Here is a 23,307-nt window from a genome sequence, read left to right on the forward strand (position 1 = left end):
CCGGAGGGCTCCAAAGGCCTCCGAGCCCCAAGCATGGCATTCATGCCTGGTTCCTATTTTTGGAAACCAATGTTAATTTGCGCCATCCTAAGGCTTTGCCTGTGGGGCCGGTGAATATGGGAGCCTGGAGAATCTGGCCTTGAACAGGCAGCACACGTTTAAGTAAGTTAAATGACTCATTTAATTGTGCTGATTTGGATCACCCCCAGCGAGGATGTGATTCAGATACTTCAGGCGTAGTGGGTTGATTGCACGTGTGCCCGGCACGAAACCCTTGCTTATCCTCTCCTGCATCTCACTGGGAATAGTGGGTTCGTTGCCAGGCGCAACAAAGTGGGAAAATTGCTCCCTAAACATTCTGACTGTATCTCTGCACTCCAAAGTTCTGTTTTTTTTGTATGCCATTTAAAATCTTACAATTTATGGTGTGTTTCCTTGCCCTAATCTTCATTTCTGCTCATCCTGTTTATCTTCTGAAATCTTGCTATTTAGAAAAAGCGCAATAATCTCATACTGCTGGTGGTTATCGATGTTCTTTGATCTTGCTATTTGGGTAAAGTGCTCTACCCTCATGCTGTTGATTGTCCATGGGAAAGGTGGTAGAGTGATTCCGGTAACTGTCAATGTATCTTTCACCAGTTTGACACATTGTGCACTGAAGATTGATTGCCCTTCCACATCTTGGATTGGATCTGGAGCGCAGAGGTAAAGTAATTGTGAAAAGCCACATAGGATGTTGTGCTGTATTAGGAGTTTTGGGTGTATGTTCGACATAACTCGGAGTTTTCCTGATGAATATTGGCCTATACAGACCGAGTTCCTGGACAAATCAAACCTGCAAATACTGCTTGAAGGGTCATGGTGGGTACCATAGTTCTCATCTGATACCCTTCTAGGATTCCTTGATTGTTCCCCTTTTTAATCTCTCTCAAAACATGAATACAGTGTGATTTGCTCCTGCCTGGAACAAAATAGTGGTCGGCGGACCCAGGTTGGTTTCCAAGGAGTAAGTAACCTGGAGTAACGTAACAACCTGATCAGGCAACTTAACAATCAGATTTTGCTCAGCAGAGAGTGTTAAAAGCACCCCCATGTTCTAGCTTCTGTTATATTGTTCTGTATTCGATTCACATTGTTGAATGCACTGCATTGAGCCTCTTGTCTACAATGACACCTAGATATGTTTCAGCTTTATCCATCGATATTTCAACATCGCTAATGAAGTACGTGTGGTATTTTTGCCAGTCATATGTACTTCAACAGTGTCTACATTCAAAAACTGTCTGCCTGCTTGCATATTTTGTCCAACTCATTGTATAACTTCTGACTTCTCCGAATCTACTCCTCTACTTACTGATCTGCAGATTTGATCTGTCTTTAAAAACAGTGGAAGCATAGGTGTGAATTCAAAGCAGCATATATTTTAGGATTGAGTTTTAGTTGCTTTTAACATTATGACACAATAGAAATATCATTTAAATTTTCATGCAGAGGCAACCATGTTTGAGGATTGCTACAAAACAATAGACAGTTCTGGGATTTGGAGTGGGAAGGTGTCTACCCATATATAGTTTATTGGACATTGACTTGTAATATGAGTTATAGAAATTTAGTGTATATCAGTGTAATATTAAAATTAGTGGATTACTAAATAATGATATTGGCTGAAATGCCCCAAAAATCAGTAATGTTTTTAAGTAGATAGCTCTAGTCCATGTTGTAATATGAAGTCAAGGGAAAGCCTTCAGTTAAACTACTTTAGCAATCAATATAAATAAGCACAGAGCTCTAAATGAGCACATCAACGAAACTTTTTTCTTTCACGTGGATGGTACCAATAGAAATCCATTTGGTTAAATGGGCTGATCGATAATTTGTTGCGCACATGTTTGTTTCCAAATGAGGGCAGCACAGTGGCACAGTGGTTAGCATTGCTGCCTGACAGCGCTGAGGTCCCAGGTTCGATCCCGGCTCTGGGCCACTGTCCGTGTGGAGTTTGGACATTCTCCCCGTGTTTGCGTGGATTTCGCCCCCACAACCCAAAGATGTGCAGGGTAGGTGGATTGGCCATGCTAAATTGCCCCTTAATTGGAAAAACAAATTCATTGGGTACTCTAAATTTATTTTTAAAAAGTTTGTTTCTAAATAGAAGTAAAGCTCTTGACACTTTAATGTCACGGTAATTATATTTGTGATTTTATAATTTTGCTGTTGCAGACACGTAACAAACATATTAGAGGAGTGGTTGGAGTAGGAAGAAGAATGCTGTCTTCCTTTGGGAGTACTGCAGGTTCATGACCCATCGAGCTACTGCCACTCCCCTGGAGTGACAGCTCAACAATCTGCTGGAGGCGATTAATGGGTCATCCCCGGGAGTCTCTTTGCGCATTGTAATCCACAGTAGTCTGAATTTATAATAAAGCACACTGACGTTAGTTGGTTGCTGTATATGCTGCAGTGTAAGCTATATTGACAACCAGACATTGCATCACGGTTCGATCCAGAAGAGTGTAAATGGAGTTGGCCATCACTTCCATACTGAAAATAATGGCCTCCAAGGCCTACATTAATCCCTGTGCCAAGTTGGTGATAGATTCCTCCACGGTTCTTAACATTGACTGCAAGCCTTTAGAAAGACTTCTAAATGCACCATGTACTTTGTAGTGTATATTCAACAGCATTCTTCTGTAACTGTCCCGTTGAAGGCTTTATCTGAGTCCTCTGCAATGGAAGCCATGGACAACCTTGCTAACGAACTGGTACCCGTGCTATCCTTCCTTCTTTGCAACCTGCAGTTTAATCATGCTTGGTGCCTTGTCATGTAAAAATCTTGACTGTCTCTATCTTCTAAGATACTTGCAGTGTCAATATCTGAGTTAGTGGCTGTGAATGGTAATGGTGCTGTGCCTTAAACATTGCTTATTTCTTGCTGTTTCTCCATTACCTGGCCGTGGTGAACCCCTTGGGTATCTAAAAGGAAAATAACACAAGCGAAAGGTTGTATTGTGGAGGGTTGGAGGGGTGAATTAAGAGATACATGCTTACATCAGAATGTAAGCGTGGGATGTGAGGAGGAGGAATAAGTATGAAGACACCATCATCTTTAATTTCAGGCCGTTGGCCAAGATGTCAGCAATGCGTAAGAGGGATCTGTAGGTCCTCTGCTCATTTCTGCATTCCTTATGGTTTTACGCTTTCCTCTTTAGTTGCTCGTAGAAGCCTCCCATTTTCAATTTCAATGTGCATTATGATCATGGAAAAGAATCCACAAGCTGGTTTCTCAATGCCTCCCTCATGTGTTGCCTTTACGCACACAAGTCTTCTTCTTGAAGGATCCTCCATCAGTAAACATTGTTTTCCCTCATGGTACGAGTTTTTGCTTCATCACACTGAAAATTCACTGGTTCCACTGTTGGCCATGGCTTGTAACCCTGAGCAGGGGTCCTTTGCCTGGGCTTGGATAACTCGCAGGGGGCAGGGATGACCACGACCAGAGGTTTTAAATGTCCCCACTATTCTTCGCAATGGCACCCCTTTTATGGTAGCGTCTGGGGATTTGGAAATGTAATCGAGCCTGTCACCCGCCAGTTAGCTGCTTCTGCCTCTGGTTGTGTACCACTTTGTGCTGGAAGTGAAAGGGAAGTGTGTCAATGAGTGTTGTGTAATCTGGCTGATGTGGCTATCATGATTGAAAGCTCTGAGATTTGTGAGGATGAGGTGAAACACATTCATTTTATGGTGAAGCCTGATTGACAGGGATGTTAGTGAGTGATCTGAATAGTGGTTGAGGCTACTGGTGCATATAGTAGGATATGGCATTTGAATCTGCAGTCACTGACCTTGATCACTTATGTGAGGTCATTGAACGTCTTGGACACTGCATCCACATCCTTGAGCCTCGACTCCTGGTATTGACCTCCATGGCTAACTGCTGCCGCTGCCCTTTGACCATGTTTCTAGAGTATCTCCTTCCCCCTGCAGATGCTAGACATCTTTCTTCATTTTTACCTCCTTTGTCATGATCTCCAATGCAATGCCTGAAAATCCTGTTCTCTCCCCTGTTGTCATTTCTTATTTTTCATGTCATATTCTTGTCAACTACGATTCCCTTTACATTCGCTAGTCACACTACACCTCCCCTTTAGGAGGTGGAGGTGAAGACTAACTAAGTAATGCAGGCCAGGTTTAAGTGGTACTAGCCACTTGCGATGTTGACTGCTGATGTGTAGTCATTGAATAGGACGCTTATTGCTCGCCAAATGCAGAGATCATCGACATAAGCAGGCAGTAGAATATCGATGTGCTACCTGAATTGCAAACAATAATCATGCACGAATCACGCTTTGTGATCGCTACACCCATTTTTAGGACCTATCCATTTTAACACCTACTATTTCGTTTTCTGTATTAAAATAAATTAGCCCAGAATTTACAGTCAGCGGCAAAAGAATAGTGCTCTCAGCCCAGCTTGAAAAAAAGCTGCTCATAATGTTTTGGTGGGCTCTGGATCACAGACTTTCTCACTTCCATTTTTCCAATGTCGGTTTGAATTCCATGTCTTCCGATGGAATCTGTGAATGTCTGTGATTAGGTGATTAGGCCAAGCTGCAGGGAGACTGATCAACCAGACGCAAGAATCCTCACGGAAGCAAAGCAAAACGTTTTATGAAAAAGAAATATAAATGCATTTAAATCATTATAAAGAAGTAAAATAAAGATTGGAACAAACGAATGGGACTCTGGGAGAAACGTAAATAAAAAAAATACAAACTTTTTAAAAACAAATTGCAAAAAGTAATTTTCTTCGAGGGAATCAGACTCCAAATAAAAATATTTTTTCATGGCCAGGAAGGATGTACAGCAGTAATCATAACTGATCAAACCTTTTAAATCTTTTTACTGGTGATTGAACAAAAACTCAAATGGACAGCTCGGTGGCACAGTGGCTAGCACTGCTGTCTCACAGCGCCAGGTTCAATTCTGGCCTGAGGTGACTGTGTGGAGTTTACATGTTCTCCCTGTGTCTGAGTGGGTTTCCTCTGGATGCTGCGGTTTCCTCCCACAGTCCAAAGATGTACAGGTTAGGTGAATTGGCCATGCTACATTTCCCCTTAGTGTCCGAAAGGTTAGGTGGGGTTACTGTGTTATGGGGTTGGATGGTAGGTACTCTTTCGGAGAGTTGGTGTAGACTTAATGGGCTGAATGGCTGCCTCCTGCACAGTCATGATTCTGTGATAATGGTGGGGAGGTAATCAGTTAACTTCATAGTTTAACAGTGATTTCTGTGATGATGCTGTCGTTGAAGACTGCAGCAGCGCACCCAGTGGAGGAGCAGGGTATCACTGACAGCAGATTTCAGATTTCTGCCTTTAACTAGGCATCCCTGGACCTTGTGTTGCCCTATTATGTATTGCCTTTTTATTTTATTTTGTACAAAATGATCTGTTTGAACTGCTCGCAAATACTTTTCACTGTACCTCGGTACATGTGATGATAAACAAATGAAATCCAAATAGCAAGAGCATCAAGCTCTCTGAGATTAAGTAATAATCACTTTGTTGTGTCCCAATCTTTAGCCTCAATCTCAAAATCTGCACCAGTTATATTTGATTTTCATGCCCTCACTGATTGCTCTTAAGGACATCTCATTGACATTGCACGTTTGTCCTGAATTGTGAACAGTTTTGTGCTGTTAATTACTGCAGCCTTGAAATTGCATTGGGATAATTGTATGATTGCTTACTACAATATTTAAAAATTACTCCGCTATGTTAGTGGAGCATTAATCCATTTAAAATTAGCTGGTTAATGCACTAAAAAGCAAAGAGGAATTTCAGATGAAATGTTTTTTTTTCTTTTTAAAAAAAATTTAGATTACCCAATTATTTTTTCCAATTAAGGGGCTTTTTAGCATGGCCAATCCACCTACTCTGCACATTTTTGGGTTGTGGGGGCGAAACCCACGCAGACACGGGGAGAATGTGCAAACTCCACACGGACAGTGACCCAGAGCCGGGATCGAACCTGGGACCTCAGCGCCGTGAGGCGGTTGTGCTAACCACTAGGCCACCGTGCTGCCCTTCAGATGAAATGTTGAGTACTCATGTGCTATTATTCCACCATATAATCTCAAGGTCCAAGTATTGGATAGGCCACCAGATGCATCTTTCTTTCCACCAGTTGCAACTGACCTCGGGTCCAGGGGTGAAATAATCTGTAGTAATTTCCATTTTCACCCACTGCCACCACCAAAATTGAGATGATTTAAACAGAGATCTTATTGCATAAAGACAATTTCAGAACAGAATATCTCAAAAATAGTTCTTCCATATTTGCAAACATGCAAAAGAAAAAAAAACTCAAAGAAATTAACTCTTCTAATGTTTACTGCTACTCATGAGTTGTTTTTCTCTATTACAATTTGTATCTGAAAATCTTTTTTTGTTTTAATATTTGAAGCAAGTACAGTTTTTTGTTTTATACAGTGCAGGTTAAATGGTGATTGACCGTTTAATACAAGTCTTTAAAGTTGTGGAGTTACAAATTATAATATGTACACAAAGTATTACTAAACACGCAAATCCAGAGGATGTTGATTAGATGCAGGGTTTATACATGACATGCACAAACCAGTCTCAAATTAAAACAGAAGGTGCAGGTAATGCAAGTGGATCTTCTAATATCGAAATTAAGAGCACTGTTATTTTCACGGGGATTTGGGTTGGGGAAGGGAGGTTAATCATAGACATTACTTACTGTAATTTGTGTTTGGCGTGGGGCAGGTGTAGTTGTTGGTGTAATAGTAATACTGCTGGTGATTTTATTGGTTGACTTATTTGGTGTCCCATTAGTTATAGCTGGAGTTCTGATCTCCTGGATTGAGCTGCATGGGCTCATTGGTCTTGAACCAGGTGTAGCTGTTTGAATGTGGGGATTACCTAAGTGGATATGGATTTTATTGTCTTCAGTGGTAATTACACTAGGACTGGTGTTTGACTTTTGTATCTGCCGCCCTTGTATCCTTTCAGGCGATACTCTAAAGATTGTCTGAGCTGTCGCAAACTCTGTTGGCTCAGGGGACAGAGCGTGTTCTGGGGAGCTGGCAGTTACAGCAACTATTTGAATTGGTGACATTGTCCTTTCTGGAGTCATTGAACCGCACGAGTCTGGAGTTCTCGATTTCGACACTGTAGTCCTGGTAAGCGGTGTCAGTGCACGCTCTGGTGTGAAATATGCATCTGATGGCTTTGATTTTACAGGTGTGATTGAGGCATTCTGAATAATGGTTATTCTTTGCTTTGGAACGCCACAGTTGGGGATAACAGCTGTGCTAGTGTAAGAGAATGAATTTTCTAAAGTGGGGCTAGTAATTTCAAGAGTAGCTGTGCTGTGGCCATGGTCTGGCGTTACTTTTATGTGAAGGGGCTGGCCTTGTTTCTGAGTAAGCACCATTTCGCCTGGTTGTACCAGATTTCCATTCTGTTTGGTTGCAGCTTTTCCATTCTGTGCACAATTTTCCTTGCTCTTCATCCATGGTATCCATGACTTCTTATTATTGACACTATTTACAGTTAATGAGTTGTAGTTTACTTGCAAGGATTGATTATCTTGACAATTATGATCTGCTTCTTCACTTTCTATGCATATCTTTCCATTCACAACTGCTTTTTCTAAAGGAATGAGACTTCTGTAATCAGGTGGTTCACTGTCCAGTGCTTCAGTCTGGATCTCTTTTGAGCAGAGTTGTAATTCCCCAAATCGCCTGCCATTCATGCCAGGCCGAAGGGTCTTACTGAACCTCCTGTATCTCTCCAGTTCTTTGGTAACATTTTCAGTTTCTCTTGATAGTTCTTTGTTTCGGTTTTCCTGTTGAGTCAGCTTTTTTTGGAGTGATGCCTGCTCTGCTTTAAAATGACATAACAAATCTTCTGTTGCCATATATTCATGAATTTTATCTTTGAGGGCTTCCACTTCTCTTATTAGATGGCTAGACTTTGCCTGTTCCTCACCGAGTCTGTCAAACAGTATTTGTTCATGGGTTGATTCAGCCTTTTCAGCTAGTTTATATCCAGTCAATTCCTTCTTTACAGTCTCGAGCTCATCTGACAATAATTTCAGTTCCTGTTGTTCATTATAATACCTATGCTCCAGTGAGTCATAGTCATCTTCAGTCTTCATAAGATCATCTTCTACTACCTGCATCTCTTTTAATTTGCACTTAAGCCTTTCAACCTCATAAGTTAATTCTCTTACTTTATTGTCATCCTGCTGTAAGTGTTTAGGAGATTTTCCAAACTCTTGTTTTCCTTTGTTTCTGAGATACTCCTTTTCTACTGCTTCAAGGGACTGAAGTCTCTTCTTCAGCAGGTTGGACTTGGATAATAGGTCATTTCCTCGCTCCTCCTCTGTTTTTAGCTTCTTTTTAAGCTCGTCTCTCTCCTTGGTCAAACTGTATGTTTTCTCTTCCAATTCTGCCTTGGACTTCAATGCCTTTTTACTTTCCTCAATTAGTTTTTCTGTCACAACTGTCACTTTATTTTCCTCTATTTGAAGTTGGGCATTTGCATTTTGAAATTTATCCTCCACCTGTCTCATCTTCTCTGCCATATGTTTTCTTTCATCAACCAACATCACGGTTAATGTTTTAAGCTTGCTTATGTCCTCCTTCATGGCCAGTTCCGTTCTCTCCAGTTTGCTTTCAATTGCTTCAAGCTCCCTGACCCTCACTTTTAAGGTTTCCAATTCATTTTCTAATTTCTTTGTTAGATTCTTCTCTTTTTCCAGATTACATTTAAGCACATAACATTCCTGTTTACTTTTGCTGAAGGCATCCTCTAATTTTTCCAATTCCATTATTCTCTTTTTTAATTTCTCTACCTCAGTTTTTAGGTTCCTGCTGTGGCTTTCTTCCTTTTCTATTTTTCTGTTGAGATCCCTGCACTGGTCCTCCATTTTTATGAGTTCTTCGTCTTTTCCTTCCATTTCCAGCACCCGCTTCCGCAGGTCCTCCACTTCTGCCATCAAGCTGGAATTCCCACATTCCCCTCGGTTTATCCTTTCCCTCAGATCCTGCAGCTCCTCTTCTGCCTTTTTCAACGATTTATTAGTCTCCTCCAGTTCATCTATCTGCCGGCTGAGTGTGGCGAGTTTTAAGCGGAGCTGTCGATTCTGGCTTTCTTCATTGGTCAGTTTGGCCATGGTCGCTTCCTGTTCCTGATAAAATCTGCTGGCTTGCGCTTGCAGTTCAGTCTCAAGAGTGAACACTTTAGTTTCTTCTTCTGTTGCCCTTTCCTCAGAGGCTGTTAATTTTTCCTGAGCTTGCTGTGCAGTGACTGATAGCACCTGAACCTTTTCACTCTGTTGGTTGAGCTTCTCTGAAAGCCTTTGTTGTTCATCCACCAGAATCAGTGCAAACGATTTCAGCTTGGTAAGCTCTTCCTTCAGCTTCGTAATTTTTTTGACATTCTCTTGATCCTTTTTCACCTGGTAGGTCTTTTCTTGGTCAATTAACCTTTTCAATCTGAAAGGGGAGGGGGAGAAAAAGCAGAGGTAAGAAAAATTGACAACTTGACTCAGAGGAAAGTAAATGGTCTATTAGTTGAATCATGTTGATTTAAATGTATGGTTTTCTTTTAAACACTTAAGTAAAATTGATCTCAGCCATAAGGAAAAGTCATTTTGAGTGCTTAATATATAAACTTTTAACAAATGAAAGCTGTAGATATTGGAAATATGGATCAAAACACAAAATGTCAGAAACACAGCAATCCAGTCAGGATCTATGAAAAGAACAGGTTAATTCTTGTTTCAGGTGTTCTGGCTAACTTTCCGTTCTGTTCCAGAGGTAAAATCATCCGCTAAATGTTTTCAGAAATTTGTGCTTTTATTTATACTTTAATGCTTTGCTGAATTCCAAAACTATTTTCATTAATAATGTTGGCAAAAAAAAGTGGTTAACTCTTAAAATATGTACTGTAAATGTCAGCATAGAAGTTGACCTTTGAATCCTCAAAAAAACCCTCAAAAAATGAGTGCTGATTTATACATTGAGTATAAGGGTGAACTGCCAGCCTTGGTGTGGGTGGCTGCCATTTTGAAATGTGAAAAAGAAATCACTGTTACAGGCTTTTTTATTTATAAATTCAAAAACCAAAAACCAAATACTGCAGCTTTTTCGAACCTCATTGTCCTTTAGCGTGGAAGTCTAGTTGTTTATCTGCACTATTTACCTTGCCATTTTTGTGGTAAACATGTCAAAATAAAAACTTTTTCAGATGCCCTGGGCGGGATTCTCCAGAGTGTCCACGCTGTCGTAAATGCCATCGCATTTTACGACTGCGTGAACGGGCCGCTCCCACGACTAATTCTGGCCCCTACAGGGGGCCAGCACGGCGCCGGTGCCAATGAGGACATGCGCAGTGGCACCGGTGCCAACGCACGCATGCACAGCGGCCTCCTTCAAAGCGCCGGCCCTGACGCAACATGGCGCAGGACTACAGGGGCCGGCACGTAGGAAAGGAGGCCCCCAGCCACAGAGGCCGGCCAGCATATCGGTGGGCCCCAATCGCAAGCCCATGAGGCTTTCGATAACCATCTTAGTCCACTTTCTGAGTTAACACAACACTATTATCGTGGTTCACCAAATATTCAAGATATTAACCACAAAGCATGGAGAAAAAATTAAAATAGTGACCCATAATATACTTTCTTAATGTGCCAGATTGAAGGCAGACTGAACACATGTGAATTTGATTATTTGTAAACTCTAATTTCAGCTGAAAGTATTTTCCAACAGTAAGTGTTCTGGAATATCCTCCCTAAACCTCTCTGCCTCACTACCTCTTTCCCCCTTTTAAGATCCTCCTCAGAACCTATCTTTTTCATCTGCACTAGCATCACTCAGTATCACATTTGACTTGATAATGCACCTATGAAGTGCCTTTGGACAATTTACAACGTGTGTGTGTGTGTATATACACTTATATCAGTAAAGGCATTATGTCAATGCAAAATCAAAATACTGCAGATGCTGGAAACCTGAAATAAAAACAGAAAACTCTCAAAATACTGGCAGCATCTGTTAAGGGAGAAACATAGGTCATTGATCTGAAATATTAACTATCATAAGAATCTTGCAAACACTATAGTTTATCAAGTTGTTATTGAAAGGATGTTTTATTGGGCACTCTTTCAACAACACCCACACATGCAAAGAAAAATGAATCCATAGAGTTAGATTATCAATACTTGGGCGGCACGATGGCGCAGTGGTTAGCACTGCTGCCTCACGGCGCCAAGGACCCGGGTTCGATCCCAGCCCCGGGTCACTGTCCATGTAGAGTTTACACCTTCTACTCGTGTCTACGTGGGTCTCACTCCCACAACCCAAAGATGTGCAGGATAGGTGGATTGACCATGTTAAATTGCCCCTTAATTGGAAAAGTTAAAAAAATATATTATCAATGCTCTGGTGCTCCATCGTGTACTCAGTTTTGATGAAGTGAGCTTTGTTCTTTGTGGGTGAACAGCTGAAATGCCAATGGGCCACAGTACCTAGGATTAGTCCTGAATCCGATTTACCAGTTAATGTCCAAATGTAACAATTTGTAATGAACTATCTTTTATAAGAGTACCCAGTAGATCCAAGCACCTTAAGTGCCAACAGAAGTTGCTCCTATGCAATGTTGTACTAGAAACGAGGATACTGGAGTTTAATTTACATTCCTGACTTGTACCTATTGTTCGTGTGTGTTTGACTGAAACAAGGACAAGAAAATGTAAACTTGTGTGCAGGAAATCTTACAAATTAGGAAATTAGTGATATAAGATTACTGACCATAACATTCCTGAACTCTAGTATGGAAAAGAAGGAAACAAAATGCCCGTGGAGGACCACAGTTATTGCATTAGCCTGTGACATTATTAAGCTTCAGAAAATGGAGATTACATTAACAAGAGCAATGTATATTTATATAGGACCGTTAATGTAGGATAACATCCCCAGGCATTTCATAGGAACGTTATCAAACAAAATTTGACACTGAGCCACATGGGATGTGTTAAGACAAAAGACCAAAAGCTTGTCAAAGAGGTAGCCTTTGAGAAAGGTCTCAAAGGAGGAAAGTGAGGGCAGCACGGTGGTGCAGTGGTTAGCACTGCTGCCTCATGGCACTGAGGTCCCAGGTTCGATCCCAGCTCTAGGTACGTGTGGAGTTCACACAATCTCCTTGTGTCTGCGTGGATTTCGCCCCACACCCAAAGATGTGCATGATAGGTGGATTGGCCACGCTAAATTGCCCCTTAATTGAAACAAATGAATTGGGTACTCTGAATTTTTAAAAAAAGGAGGAGTGTAAGGCAGAGGTGTATGGACAGGGAATTCCAGAGCATTGGGCCTTGGCATCTGAAGGCAGGGCTGCCAGTGGTGCGGGAATTTAAAATTGGGATGATTGAGAGGCTAGAATTGGAAGAGTGCAGGGTCACAGAGTTTGGAGCTAGAGGAGATCACAGAGATAGCGAGAGGCGAGACCATAGAGAGAGAGATTTGAAAACAAGGATGAGCTTTCTTAAAATCAAAGGGTTGATTTTAAGAAACCAGGAACGCGTGTAGTTCAGCAATCACAGGGGTGCCGGATGGACAGGACTAGGTGCGAGTTGGAATACAGGCAGCAGAGTTTTGGATGACTTAGAACATAGAACATAGAACAGTACAGCACAGAACAGGCCCTTCGGCCCTCGATGTTGTGCCGAACAATGATCACCCTACTTAAACCCACGTAACCCGTATACCCATAACCCAACAATTAACCTTACACTACGGGCAATTTAGCATGGCCAATCCACCTAACCCGCACATCTTTGGACTGTGGGAGGAAACCGGAGCACCCGGAGGAAACCCACGCACACACGGGGAGGACGTGCAGACTCCACACAGACAGTGACCCAGCCGGGAATCGAACCTGGGACCCTGGAGCTGTGAAGCATTGATGCTAACCACCATGCTACCGTGAGGCCCCTAAGGCTTCTAAGCCGTGAGGCTTCTAAGATTACAGAAGGTAGAATGTGGGAGACCATAGAAGCATAGAAAATGAGAGCAGGAGTAGGCAATTTGGCCTTTTGAACCTACTCCTCCATTCAGAGTATCATGGCCGATCTTCTATTGCAATGCCATATACTCCCATGCTCTCCCCATACCACTTGATATCTTTAGAGTCTAGAAATCTATCTATTTCCTTCTTAGGTATATTCAGTGACTTCGCCTCCACAGCCTTCTGTGGTAGAGAATTCCACAGGTTCACCATCCTCTGAGTGAAATAGTTTCTCCTCTACTCAGTCCTAAATAGCTTATCCTGTAACCTGAGACTGTGATCCTTGTTCTCGACTCCCCCAGCCAGAGGAAGCAACATTCCTGCTTGTCTGTCCAGCCCAGTCATAATTTTCATACATTTCAATAAGATCTCCTCTCACTCTTCTAAATTCCAGTGCATAATGGCCCAATTGACCCAATTTCTCCTCATACAACAATCCTGCTTTCCCAGGAATCAGTCTGATGAATGTTTGCTGCACTCCCTCTAAGGCAAGTAAATCCTTTCTTCGATAAGGAGACCAAATCTGCACACAACACTCCAGGTATGGTCTCACTAAGGCCCTGTACAGCTGCAGTAAAAAATCCTGACTCAGGTCCTCTTACAATGAAGACCAACATACCATTTAATTTCCTAACTGCTTGCTGTATCTGAATGCTTGCTTTCAGTGACTGGTGTACCAGGACACACTTCCCTTTGTATGTCAACATTTCCCAATCTATCACCATTAAATAATACTCTGCCATTCTGTTTTTCCATGTGAAGTGGATAATTTCACATTTATCCACATTATACTGTATCCACCATGTATTTGCCTAATTGCTCAACTTGTCTAAATTGCTTTGATGCCTCTTAGCATTGTCCTCACCATTATCATTCCTACCAAGTTTTGTGTCATCAGCAAACTTTCAAATTTTACTTTTTTACACCAAATTGTTGTATGTTTTGAATAGCTGGGACCCCAGCACTGATCCCAGAAGGATCCCACTAGTCACTGCCTGCCACTTCAAAAAAAGATAAATTTATTCCTTTTCTCTGTTTCCTGTCTGCTAACCAGCTCTCAATCCATGCCTATATATCACCCCCAATCCCATGTGCTTTAATTTTGCAAATTAACCTCTTAAGTGGGATTTGTATGAAAAGCTTTCTAAAAATCCAAACACACCACATCTACTGGTTCACCCATATCTAGTCTACTAGTTACGTCCTCAAAAATACTGCAGTAGGTTTGTCAAAACGTGATTTCCTTTTCGTAAATCCATTTTAAAGTTTAATCCCGCTGAAACTTTCTAAGTGTCCTGTTTTCACATCCTTTGTAATAGACTCTAGCATTTCCCTACTACAGTAGTGATGTTAGGCTAACCGGTCTGTAGCTCCCTGTTTTCGTCCTTCCTCCCTTTTTTAAATAGTGGGGTTATAATTGCCACCCTCCAGTGTGTTGCAGTCATTAAACCTTGGGGTAACAAAGGCAGAATGAGGGATTCAGTAGCAGATGAACTGAAGAAGGAACAGAATCTGGTGCTGTTACAAAGATGAAAGTAGGTAATCTTACTGGTGGCATGAATATGGGGACGAACGCTCACCTCAACGTTAAATAAGACACCTAGCTTGAGAACAGAAGTTTCAGCCCTGGACTGTTCCCAGGCAGAATAATATAATCGGTGTTAAGAAATTGAGTTTGTGGCAGGGTTAGTAGGTTTGATGATAGTGTGCACCACCTCTCTTGACCTGTCCACTCTCTCTAAATGATTAGACTGCTTGTCCAACATCTACTATTGGATGAGCAGAAATTTCCTCCAATTGGATATTGGGAAGATTGAAGCCATTAATTGAAGCAAAGTGTCAAAGGAAACATAACTAATCAAACAAAAATATTACCGAGGTGAATTTAGCTGTCGAAATTTCATGATGAATTGTGGGCCAAAGGATAGTCATCTGAGAATTTGGAAGTGGTATATTACTTGAGAGAAAGTTTTTCCCGAGATGGACAGGAGAAAAAAATGATATGGATAAAGGGGATATGGATAACGTGTGATATAAAGAAATGACTCGAGGTTGCCTTATCAGTGATAGCTACAATGGGAAGAGAAAGGCGAGTAGTAAGACCTGGATTTGGTGGAAGAGAATTAGAGAGGAAAGGAAGGTAATGAACTCAAAGGAGGTAGAACAAGAAGAATTGAGGAGGTTGCAATCATTGAGGCAGAAAGCAGACACGATATCGGAAAGAAATTTGGTGTGATGCTCATGTGGATAATAAAAATAAGGGGTTGCCTCATTGAGACAGATGAGGGAAATGATTTTCTCTTGAGCATCATGTGTCCTTGGAACTCTCGTCGTCAAAAGGCAGTGGAAGCAGGAACTTTGAATATTTTTAAGGCAGAGCTCGATAGATTTTTGATAAGCGAGGGGTGAAAGGTTATTGGGGGTTTGTGGGAATGTGGAGTTGAGGTTACAATCAGATCAGCCATGATCTTATTGAATGGCAGAGTAGGCTCGAGGGGCCGAGTGGTCTACTCCTGCTCCTAATTCGTATGTTTGTATAGTACACAGGAGCATTTAAATGAGTCATTAGGTGTTAACAAGCTGAAATGTTGAAGGGATGAGACGTTGCTACGTGAGTAGAGAGGCACACCACGTCGTGTGAGGGAGTGACTTAATGGAAAACAAACAGAGTCCCGTTTCGGGTGTGTGGTGGGTGTTTCCCAGCATTTGCAGCGCTGAGAAGAACCCTGCTATTATATGGGAATCTGCTTCCTTTCTGGGCCTCGGCATGGAACGCCACACCGAGGCTCATCTGCACTGATCAGCTCAGCCCACCCATGCAGGAAGAGAAAAAAATAACTCCCTGATCTCTGAAACCCCCACCACGGCCTCCAGGCAGGGTTCCCCCGGCCCGATCTGCAGCATGCGCAAGGTGCCACCTCGGCACTTTGGCACTGCCAGCCTGGCCCCCTGGGGCTTTGGAGGGGGGGGGGGGGTCTGGGGTGGCGTGGGATGGGGGGGGGGGGGGGGGGGGTTGGCAATCGAAAGATCCTCCTGCATGGAGGAGTACTGGCGAGTGGAGATCCTCAGTGCCGAAAACGGGACAGTGAGTTCCAGGCTATTACCACTCGCTGCGTAACAAAGTTCTTCCTCCTTTTTCCCAAAATTTACGTCTGCTACTCCTTGTACCATCAGTTAATGGTTACAGCTTTTCTTTTTCTATCTTATCTGAACCTGCCATAATCATGTAGACCTCACTTAAATCTCCTTAAGGTGAAAAACTTAGCTTCTCCAACCTGACCTTGTAGTTAAAGACCTTAATCATTGGAAACAGCCTGGCAAATCTCGGCATCTTCTCAATGTCTGCTGCATCCTTCCTAAATTGTGTTGGCATGAACTGGGCGCAACACCCTAGTTAAGGCCTAACCAGAACTTTATAAAGGCTCAGTATAATACCGCTACCACTGCCTTTTTTACTCAATGCCTCTATTCTGAAATCCCAAATGCTTTTCTGACTACACTCCCAATATGTCCTGTTGTCTTCAAAGATCAATGCACATGAACCCCCAAGTTCCTCAATCCTGCACACTCTTTCGCACTGTGCCATTAAGCCTGTATTGCCTTTCCCCATCCCTTCTGCTGAAATGCACCATTTTAACTAATGTACCTAGCAATATAATATTTCCTCCTTAAAGATCACCCATTGTTTAACACATTTCAGAAGGTCTACTCCCCCTTTACCCTTTAACATTATCACAATCGATATTTGAGTAATAAGAGCTCCCCAGTGTCACCCGTCTTTAGTTCCTGCACATCTCTCTGATTTCCTTGCAGATTTGCTCATCTATATCTCTCACTATTCAGAGATTTAGAATACTATCATCTATTTTTAGGACTCAACTTTATCCAAATGGGTTTTGCCTCCACAAAAACACCTGCTCTTTCCAATACTACAATGTCTACCCTAGTCGGTACTACCGCCCCATGTCCCTTTTCTTCTTTCTTATCTTTTCTGAACACTTTGTGCCCTTGAATAGCAAGAACCCAGTCCTTACCACTTTTACATCACAATTCCGTTGTTGCCACTATATCATATTCCCATGTGGCTATTTGCGCTTGTAGATGGCCAACCTTATTCACCAAACTTTGTGTTTTTACAGGGATGTATTATAAACCTGTCTCTGTGTTCCTCATGATCCATCTTAGTCTACTCCTATCTAATATGGTACTGCTTCCTTCTGTAGTATTATCCAACACTTCACTCCTTTCTGCACCGCATTCCTCTCCTACTTTTATTTGCTCGTTCCCAGGCCCATAGAGGAGCAAATCGGCAAGGAAATCAGAGTGACATTGGGGAGCTTTGATCACCCAGATATTGATTGGGATGATGTTAAAGTGGAGGGGGGGGGGGGGGGGGGGGGGGGGGCACTGAGAGCAATTCATCTGCAATGCCATCAACTTCAATATACATTTAGGGTGGCATGATGGTGCAGTGGTTAGCACTGCTGTCTCATGGAGCCGAGGACCTGGGTTCGATCCTGGCCCAGGGTCACTGTCCATGTGGATTTTGTACATTCTACCCGTGTCTGCGTGGGTTTAACCCCCACAACACAAAAGATGTGCAGAGTAGGTGGATTCGCCCTGCTAAAATTGCCCCTTAATTGGGAAAATAAAAAATAACTTCAGTATATATTTTGGCAACTTGAAACCATGAACAATGCAGCGATCCTTTATTTTATTCATGCATTCTGCCTATTATTTTGCTATTTATGCATGTTGTTACTTGTCAACAAGAGTTTGATATATCATGCACTTTCAATTCACTCCTGATCTTCAAAGAAATTGCCCATAATGCACAGGAGTGATAAATTTAGCAGTTATTGAAAATATTATTAATCCTTATTAATTGGATGGTTAGAGAAAAAGTGCTGAATATAACTAATGGCGTTTCCTTTTAAACATGAATTTTGCCTACCCCTGTGTTTATGTAAAATGTTTTCTGATTTAATAATAATAACCTTTTATTGTTACAAGTATGAAGTTACTGTGAAAAGCCCCTAGTCGCCACATTCAGGCACCTGTTCGGGTAAGCTGGTACGGGAATTGAACCCGTGCTGCTGGCCTTGTTCTGCATCACAAACCAGCTGTCTAGCCCACAGAGTTAAACCAGCCCTTTAGTTTTCTTTAGGGTTATGAAGGGTGAAAGTTCCAATTGTATGGCGTGTGCACTTCACTGAAGAAATTGGCGAGGTTTTGTGTTAAATTCAAATGTGATGCAAGAATATTGTAGTTAGCAAAAACTGATTATTTCATTCAAGGATCTGATTAGAAGTATGAAATATAAAGGGCTATCTTTCTGCCTGGGACCAAAAATTAAAAGCTACTGTTTATTCCTCACTCACTTGTACTCCTCAGTTACTTTCTCTGCAAATTACCTCCACAGTACCCCTCTTCAATTTGCTGATACTATTCACGTCTGGTGGGTTGTCTGTTCCAAATATTCGCCGCCCTGCCCTGTAAAGTAATTTAAGTCTAATTAATGCGTTTAGCTCCTTTGTTCTAATATTCAGTCAGGCCCTCTTGTGGAGTTTGTATTTATAGTGAGTGTATTATTGAAAGTCTCTTAGAATTTTAAATGCATGAGAGAACTTTGAACCTTTTCCCTGCAGTGTAAAGATTCTTCATTTCTGTAGCTTTGCTTCTCCTTTTGGTGTCTGATTTAAATATCAGTTTTCATTAACTTTGGCTGTACTCTCTCCAATTCTATGCTCCCTCCACCCTCTTTAGTACTCTGGAAATGGTTCGACCTCTGGTTTTTCCCAAATGATTATTGTCACGTGAGACTTTTATTCTTGAAGGTATGCATCCTACAGTTTTGTATACTCTGCATATAGGGTTTCAGTGTCGTTCAATAGTACCTCCAGATTCCCCTCTAGAACATAGAACATTACAGCACAGAACAGGCCCTTCGGCCCTCGATGTTGTGCCGAGCAATGATCACCCTACTTAAACCCACGTAACCCGTATACCCGTAACCCAACAATCCCCCCATTAACCTTACACTATGGGCAATTTAGCATGGCCAATCCACCTAACCCGCACATCTTTGGACTGTGGGAGGAAACCGGAGCACCCGGAGGAAACCCACGCCGTTTTGTTTACTGCAGACTAACACAATTTAACTAATATTCCTGCTGCTTATTGCCCTATTCAACTTGTCATTTTGCACAAATCTACATTGTACAACATCCAACACGTCAGGTCAGCTTCCTGCCCCTCCTTCCAAATTGTTTCGAACTGATATTATCAAATCTCTCTGTATTTGGAGCATTTGTTCTGTTGTTTGCAATCCAAAGTTTCATCAGCAAACTCAGACAACATTATTTATGCCTCCACTTAAAAATACCCTTTCCATGGTTCACCTCTATGAGGAACCTTCCACCATGCTATAAACCATCCACCTCTTCTTAATTTGTTGTTAATACTTTTCTGATTTCAGTTCGTATTTTTTGAAAATAAATGCATATTAAATATTCATTCTCCAAGAACTTGTGTTTAGAAATAACTTCCAATGATGGAAAATGTGGGCCGGGATTCTCTGAAAACTCGGCTAAGTGTTGACGCCGGCATAAACACTGGAGTGTTTCACGCCGGCGTCAATGGTCCTCTTGGTCCAGTGATTCTATTGCCTACAGGGGACCAACAGTGCTGGAGTGCTGAGCACTGCTCCAGCTGCTGTATCTGGCCCTGCACTGCTCGCTGCGGGTCTGCGGAAGCAACCGGCGCAGCTCAACATGGTGGAGCCACACAGCGGGCTGGCGCGGAAGAAGGTAGGCCCCCCCCAGATCGCGTGGGCCCGGTGGTGGTCCCTGATCGCGGGTTTGGCTGCAGTGGAGGCTCCCTTACCCCCCCCCCCCCGGAGTCTGATCCCGTTGCCCCCCCACCAGGACGGCCACCGCGGCCGCAGGTCCAAGCTCCCGTCAAGCGGAACTGTATGTTTTTTTTATTTTAGAGAATCCAATTCATTTTTCCAATTAAGAGGCAATTTAGCGTGGCCCATCCACCTAGCCTGCACATCTTTGGGTTGTGGGGGCGAAACCCATGCAAACAAGGGGAGAATATGCAAACTCCACAGGGACAGTGACCCAGAGCCGGGATCGAACCTGGAACCTCGGCGCCATGAGGCAACAGGGCTAACCCACTGCGCCACCGTGCTGCCCAGGTGGAACCATATGTGAACCACGCTGACGGGAACCCGGCCAGTGGACCACGGGGAATCGCCGTGGGAGCCTCTTTCAACGGCCCCCGACTACGCCGCGTCGGCCACGCGGCCTCGGAGAATCCTAGCCATGTTTTCAGGAGTTTCTGTCCTTCAAAATTGCAAGCTGCAATTAGTAGCAATTGTTTACAAACCTCTCATAGAATCACATAATTGTTTTTTTTAATATATACATATATAAAAAATAATTATTGTCACAAGTAGGCTTGCATTAACACTGCAGTAAAGTTCTGTGAAAAGCCCCTAGCTGCCACATTCCAGCGCCTATTCGGGTACACTGAGGGAGAATTCAGAATATCCAATTCACCGAACAGCACATCTTTTGGAACTTGTGGGAGGAAACCAGAACACCCAGAGGAAACTCACGCAGACACTGGGAGAATGTGCAGATTCCGCACAGACAGTGACCCAAGCCGGAATCGAACTTGGGAACCTTTGCCATTCTGTGGAGAACAATTCCAGTTTCACTGGTCTTTCCATCATCCTGGTTCTGGTAAATCCCTGTAGCCTCCTTTCTGAGGCCTTGACATCCTTCCCAAAAGTGTGGTGCCCAAGATTGGGCACAGTGCTCAATTGAGGCCTAAACCATGAATTAGAAATGGTTTGCATAATATGGCAGCACGGTGACGCAATGGTTAGTACTGCTGCTTCACGGCGCCAAGGTCCCAGGTTCGATCCCAGCTCTGGGTCACTGTCCGTGTGGAGTTTGCACATTCTCCCCGTGTTTGCGTGGGTTTTTCCCCCACAACCCAAAGATGTGCAGGCTGGGTGGATTGGCCACGCTAAATTGCCCCTTAATTGGAAAAATGAATTGGGTACTCTAAATTTATGGAAATAAAAGAAATGTTTTGCATCACAGCCTTGTTTTTAGTATTTGTCCCTCCAAGAGGAAAAACGAAACCTCTTGGAGCCTAAAAAGACAGTCGGAATTTGGCCAACCCTCTTTATGGGAAACACACAGGCTTCTTATCTTGACAGCAATAGCTGAATCATGATCACTGGCTAGTTTTCACATCTCGATAGGATTTGTGTCATTTCTATATTTTGTGGTGAGTATTGTAAAAAAATAGTGCACAGAAGGTTACAATTTACTTCAGACATTCCTTATTTTAAAATGTGACTGGAAGTTCAAGAGGCCAAAAACATCCAGTTGAGCTTGCTACAAGAGGCACATTAGATTGAATTATGAGGCCTGAAATTGAAATCTTTTAAATTAGGCATTTTCTTGCTTTATTAGTACACAATTGTAAACTTTACACCCAAACTCCAAAATAAATTCGCTGAATTTAAGAGTAACCATTGGAAAAATGTGACCTGGCAACAATATCATTTTTTTTTAAAGAGGTGATCATTAGACAGAACACAGCATACTTTTAACTTTGTTTTAAGCATGGAGCTTAAAAATCCTATTGCCCAAGTGAGTATTATTTTGATGAGTAGCTGCAAAGATTTCCTGTTTTTCCCTTGGGAGTGTTAGGTCATGACCATTTTGTACAGTCGTTTGCATCTGTTTCTACAGGAGATACCCAATTTTAACTTGGCGCAGGAGCCTAATGGGCAGGGACCAAGGCAGATAACAAACTGTTCTAACACCAACAATGTAAAACCCAGGAGATTTTAACTCTCGGTATTCATCTGAATAGTTAGTTTCTCACTCGAAAGTGGTGTGAGGCAGAAGCTGACTGATGGTCAGTAGTAGAATGGTGATCAGCGGGAGGTCACTGTTGCAGTTGAACAAATTATCCTTGTTATTCAATTGGGTGGGCCTCGCAGTTGAAGGGGGGGGGGGGGGGGGGATAAATCCTGGTTCTGGGGACGCCTAATGTTATGGGGCCTGGAGTAGCATTCCTATTCCTGCCTCTTGTCCCCCTCCCCTCTCAGGATAGTGTTTTTTAAAAAACAAAGAATAAACACTTTTGGCCCCAGCTCCTCTTCCCTCTATATTTTATGATGGGGGAGATAGATAATGTCTTCCCTGTCTAAGTTTGCAGTTTAAAATTGCAGTCAGCTTTGACAACTTATCAGAGACCAATCTGCATATTTGTTCAATGGGCCCCATTGTCTTCCGGGGGTTGGGGGAGTCCCTCTTGCATAATAAAGAGCAGGTTAAGATTAGAACCTGTGAAAAAACATTGGTAGGTACATCCTTTGAGTGATTTTACCTGCCCACCCGTCTCATCCCTGCTGAACAGACAAAGTTAAAATCAGTCCGAGTGTGTTGTGGACAGTGAAGACTTTAATAGATAGCTACATTTTTGATTCCTAAATTTGTATAAATGCTGTAAGGATTATATTTGTCCTGAACATTAAAAAAAAATTACAGTCTAAATATAGCTTATCCAGCATTAATGCAGATTTTTAGGACTTTTTCTTTGTAGTTTGTATGTTTGCCTAATCAATGAAAGATCTAAATAAAGCTTAAACTCAATAGACTTGATATCAGTAATTGCACAATTTCTGAAAGTTTCTATTGATAAACCTCAATAGAGAATGGTGAAGCCTTCTTGCTTCAACTGTTTCCTGATGAATGCTCTGAAACATCAAATGGATTAAAACAATAGCATTTATCTGTACTCTACTGCATGTTCTTCAGATAGCACAAGTATTAATAGGACAAAGTAGAACTGTGAGCACTTGGTATAACTGTTACTGAGAATGATGAGCAATTTTGAAAGCGCTGGATTGATTTTTAGTGTTCTTGTTCAAACTTGGAAGACAAAAAAAAACACTCTCAGAAGAATGTTCCCAGTGAATGGAGTAGTTGCAACTGATTGGCTGTGAATGATGTCATGTTTTCAGTAGATGGTTGTAGCCTGGTTCACATTACAGTTATTTTACTAACGTTCTGGGGTCAATTAGCAATTTAACCTCAGAACATTGGGGAAGAAATTTCCAAAGCGAACAGGGCTTTTACAGAGGGTGATAGGGGAGGAAAATAAACGTAATGTGAATGAGGGATCT

General features: G+C 42.2%; 2 protein-coding genes across 7 annotated transcripts in view; one reads left to right on the plus strand and one right to left on the minus strand.

Annotated features, from left to right (window-relative positions):
• The window catches only part of cmss1 (cms1 ribosomal small subunit homolog), a 443,802-nt gene that overhangs the window by 68,730 nt on the left and 351,765 nt on the right, over positions 1-23,307 (plus strand). The gene's annotated exons all lie outside the window — the stretch shown is intronic.
• The window catches only part of filip1l (filamin A interacting protein 1-like), a 328,667-nt gene that overhangs the window by 33,828 nt on the left and 271,532 nt on the right, over positions 1-23,307 (minus strand). For all 3 annotated transcript variants that reach the window (XM_038801749.1, XM_038801750.1, XM_038801751.1), the window contains one exon: positions 6,757-9,520. In XM_038801749.1, coding sequence (XP_038657677.1) covers positions 6,757-9,520 — 2,764 coding nt within the window. The remainder of the gene's footprint in view (positions 1-6,756; positions 9,521-23,307) is intronic.

Source organism: Scyliorhinus canicula, chromosome 7, assembly GCF_902713615.1.
Source record: "Scyliorhinus canicula chromosome 7, sScyCan1.1, whole genome shotgun sequence".
Lineage (NCBI taxonomy): Eukaryota > Metazoa > Chordata > Chondrichthyes > Carcharhiniformes > Scyliorhinidae > Scyliorhinus > Scyliorhinus canicula.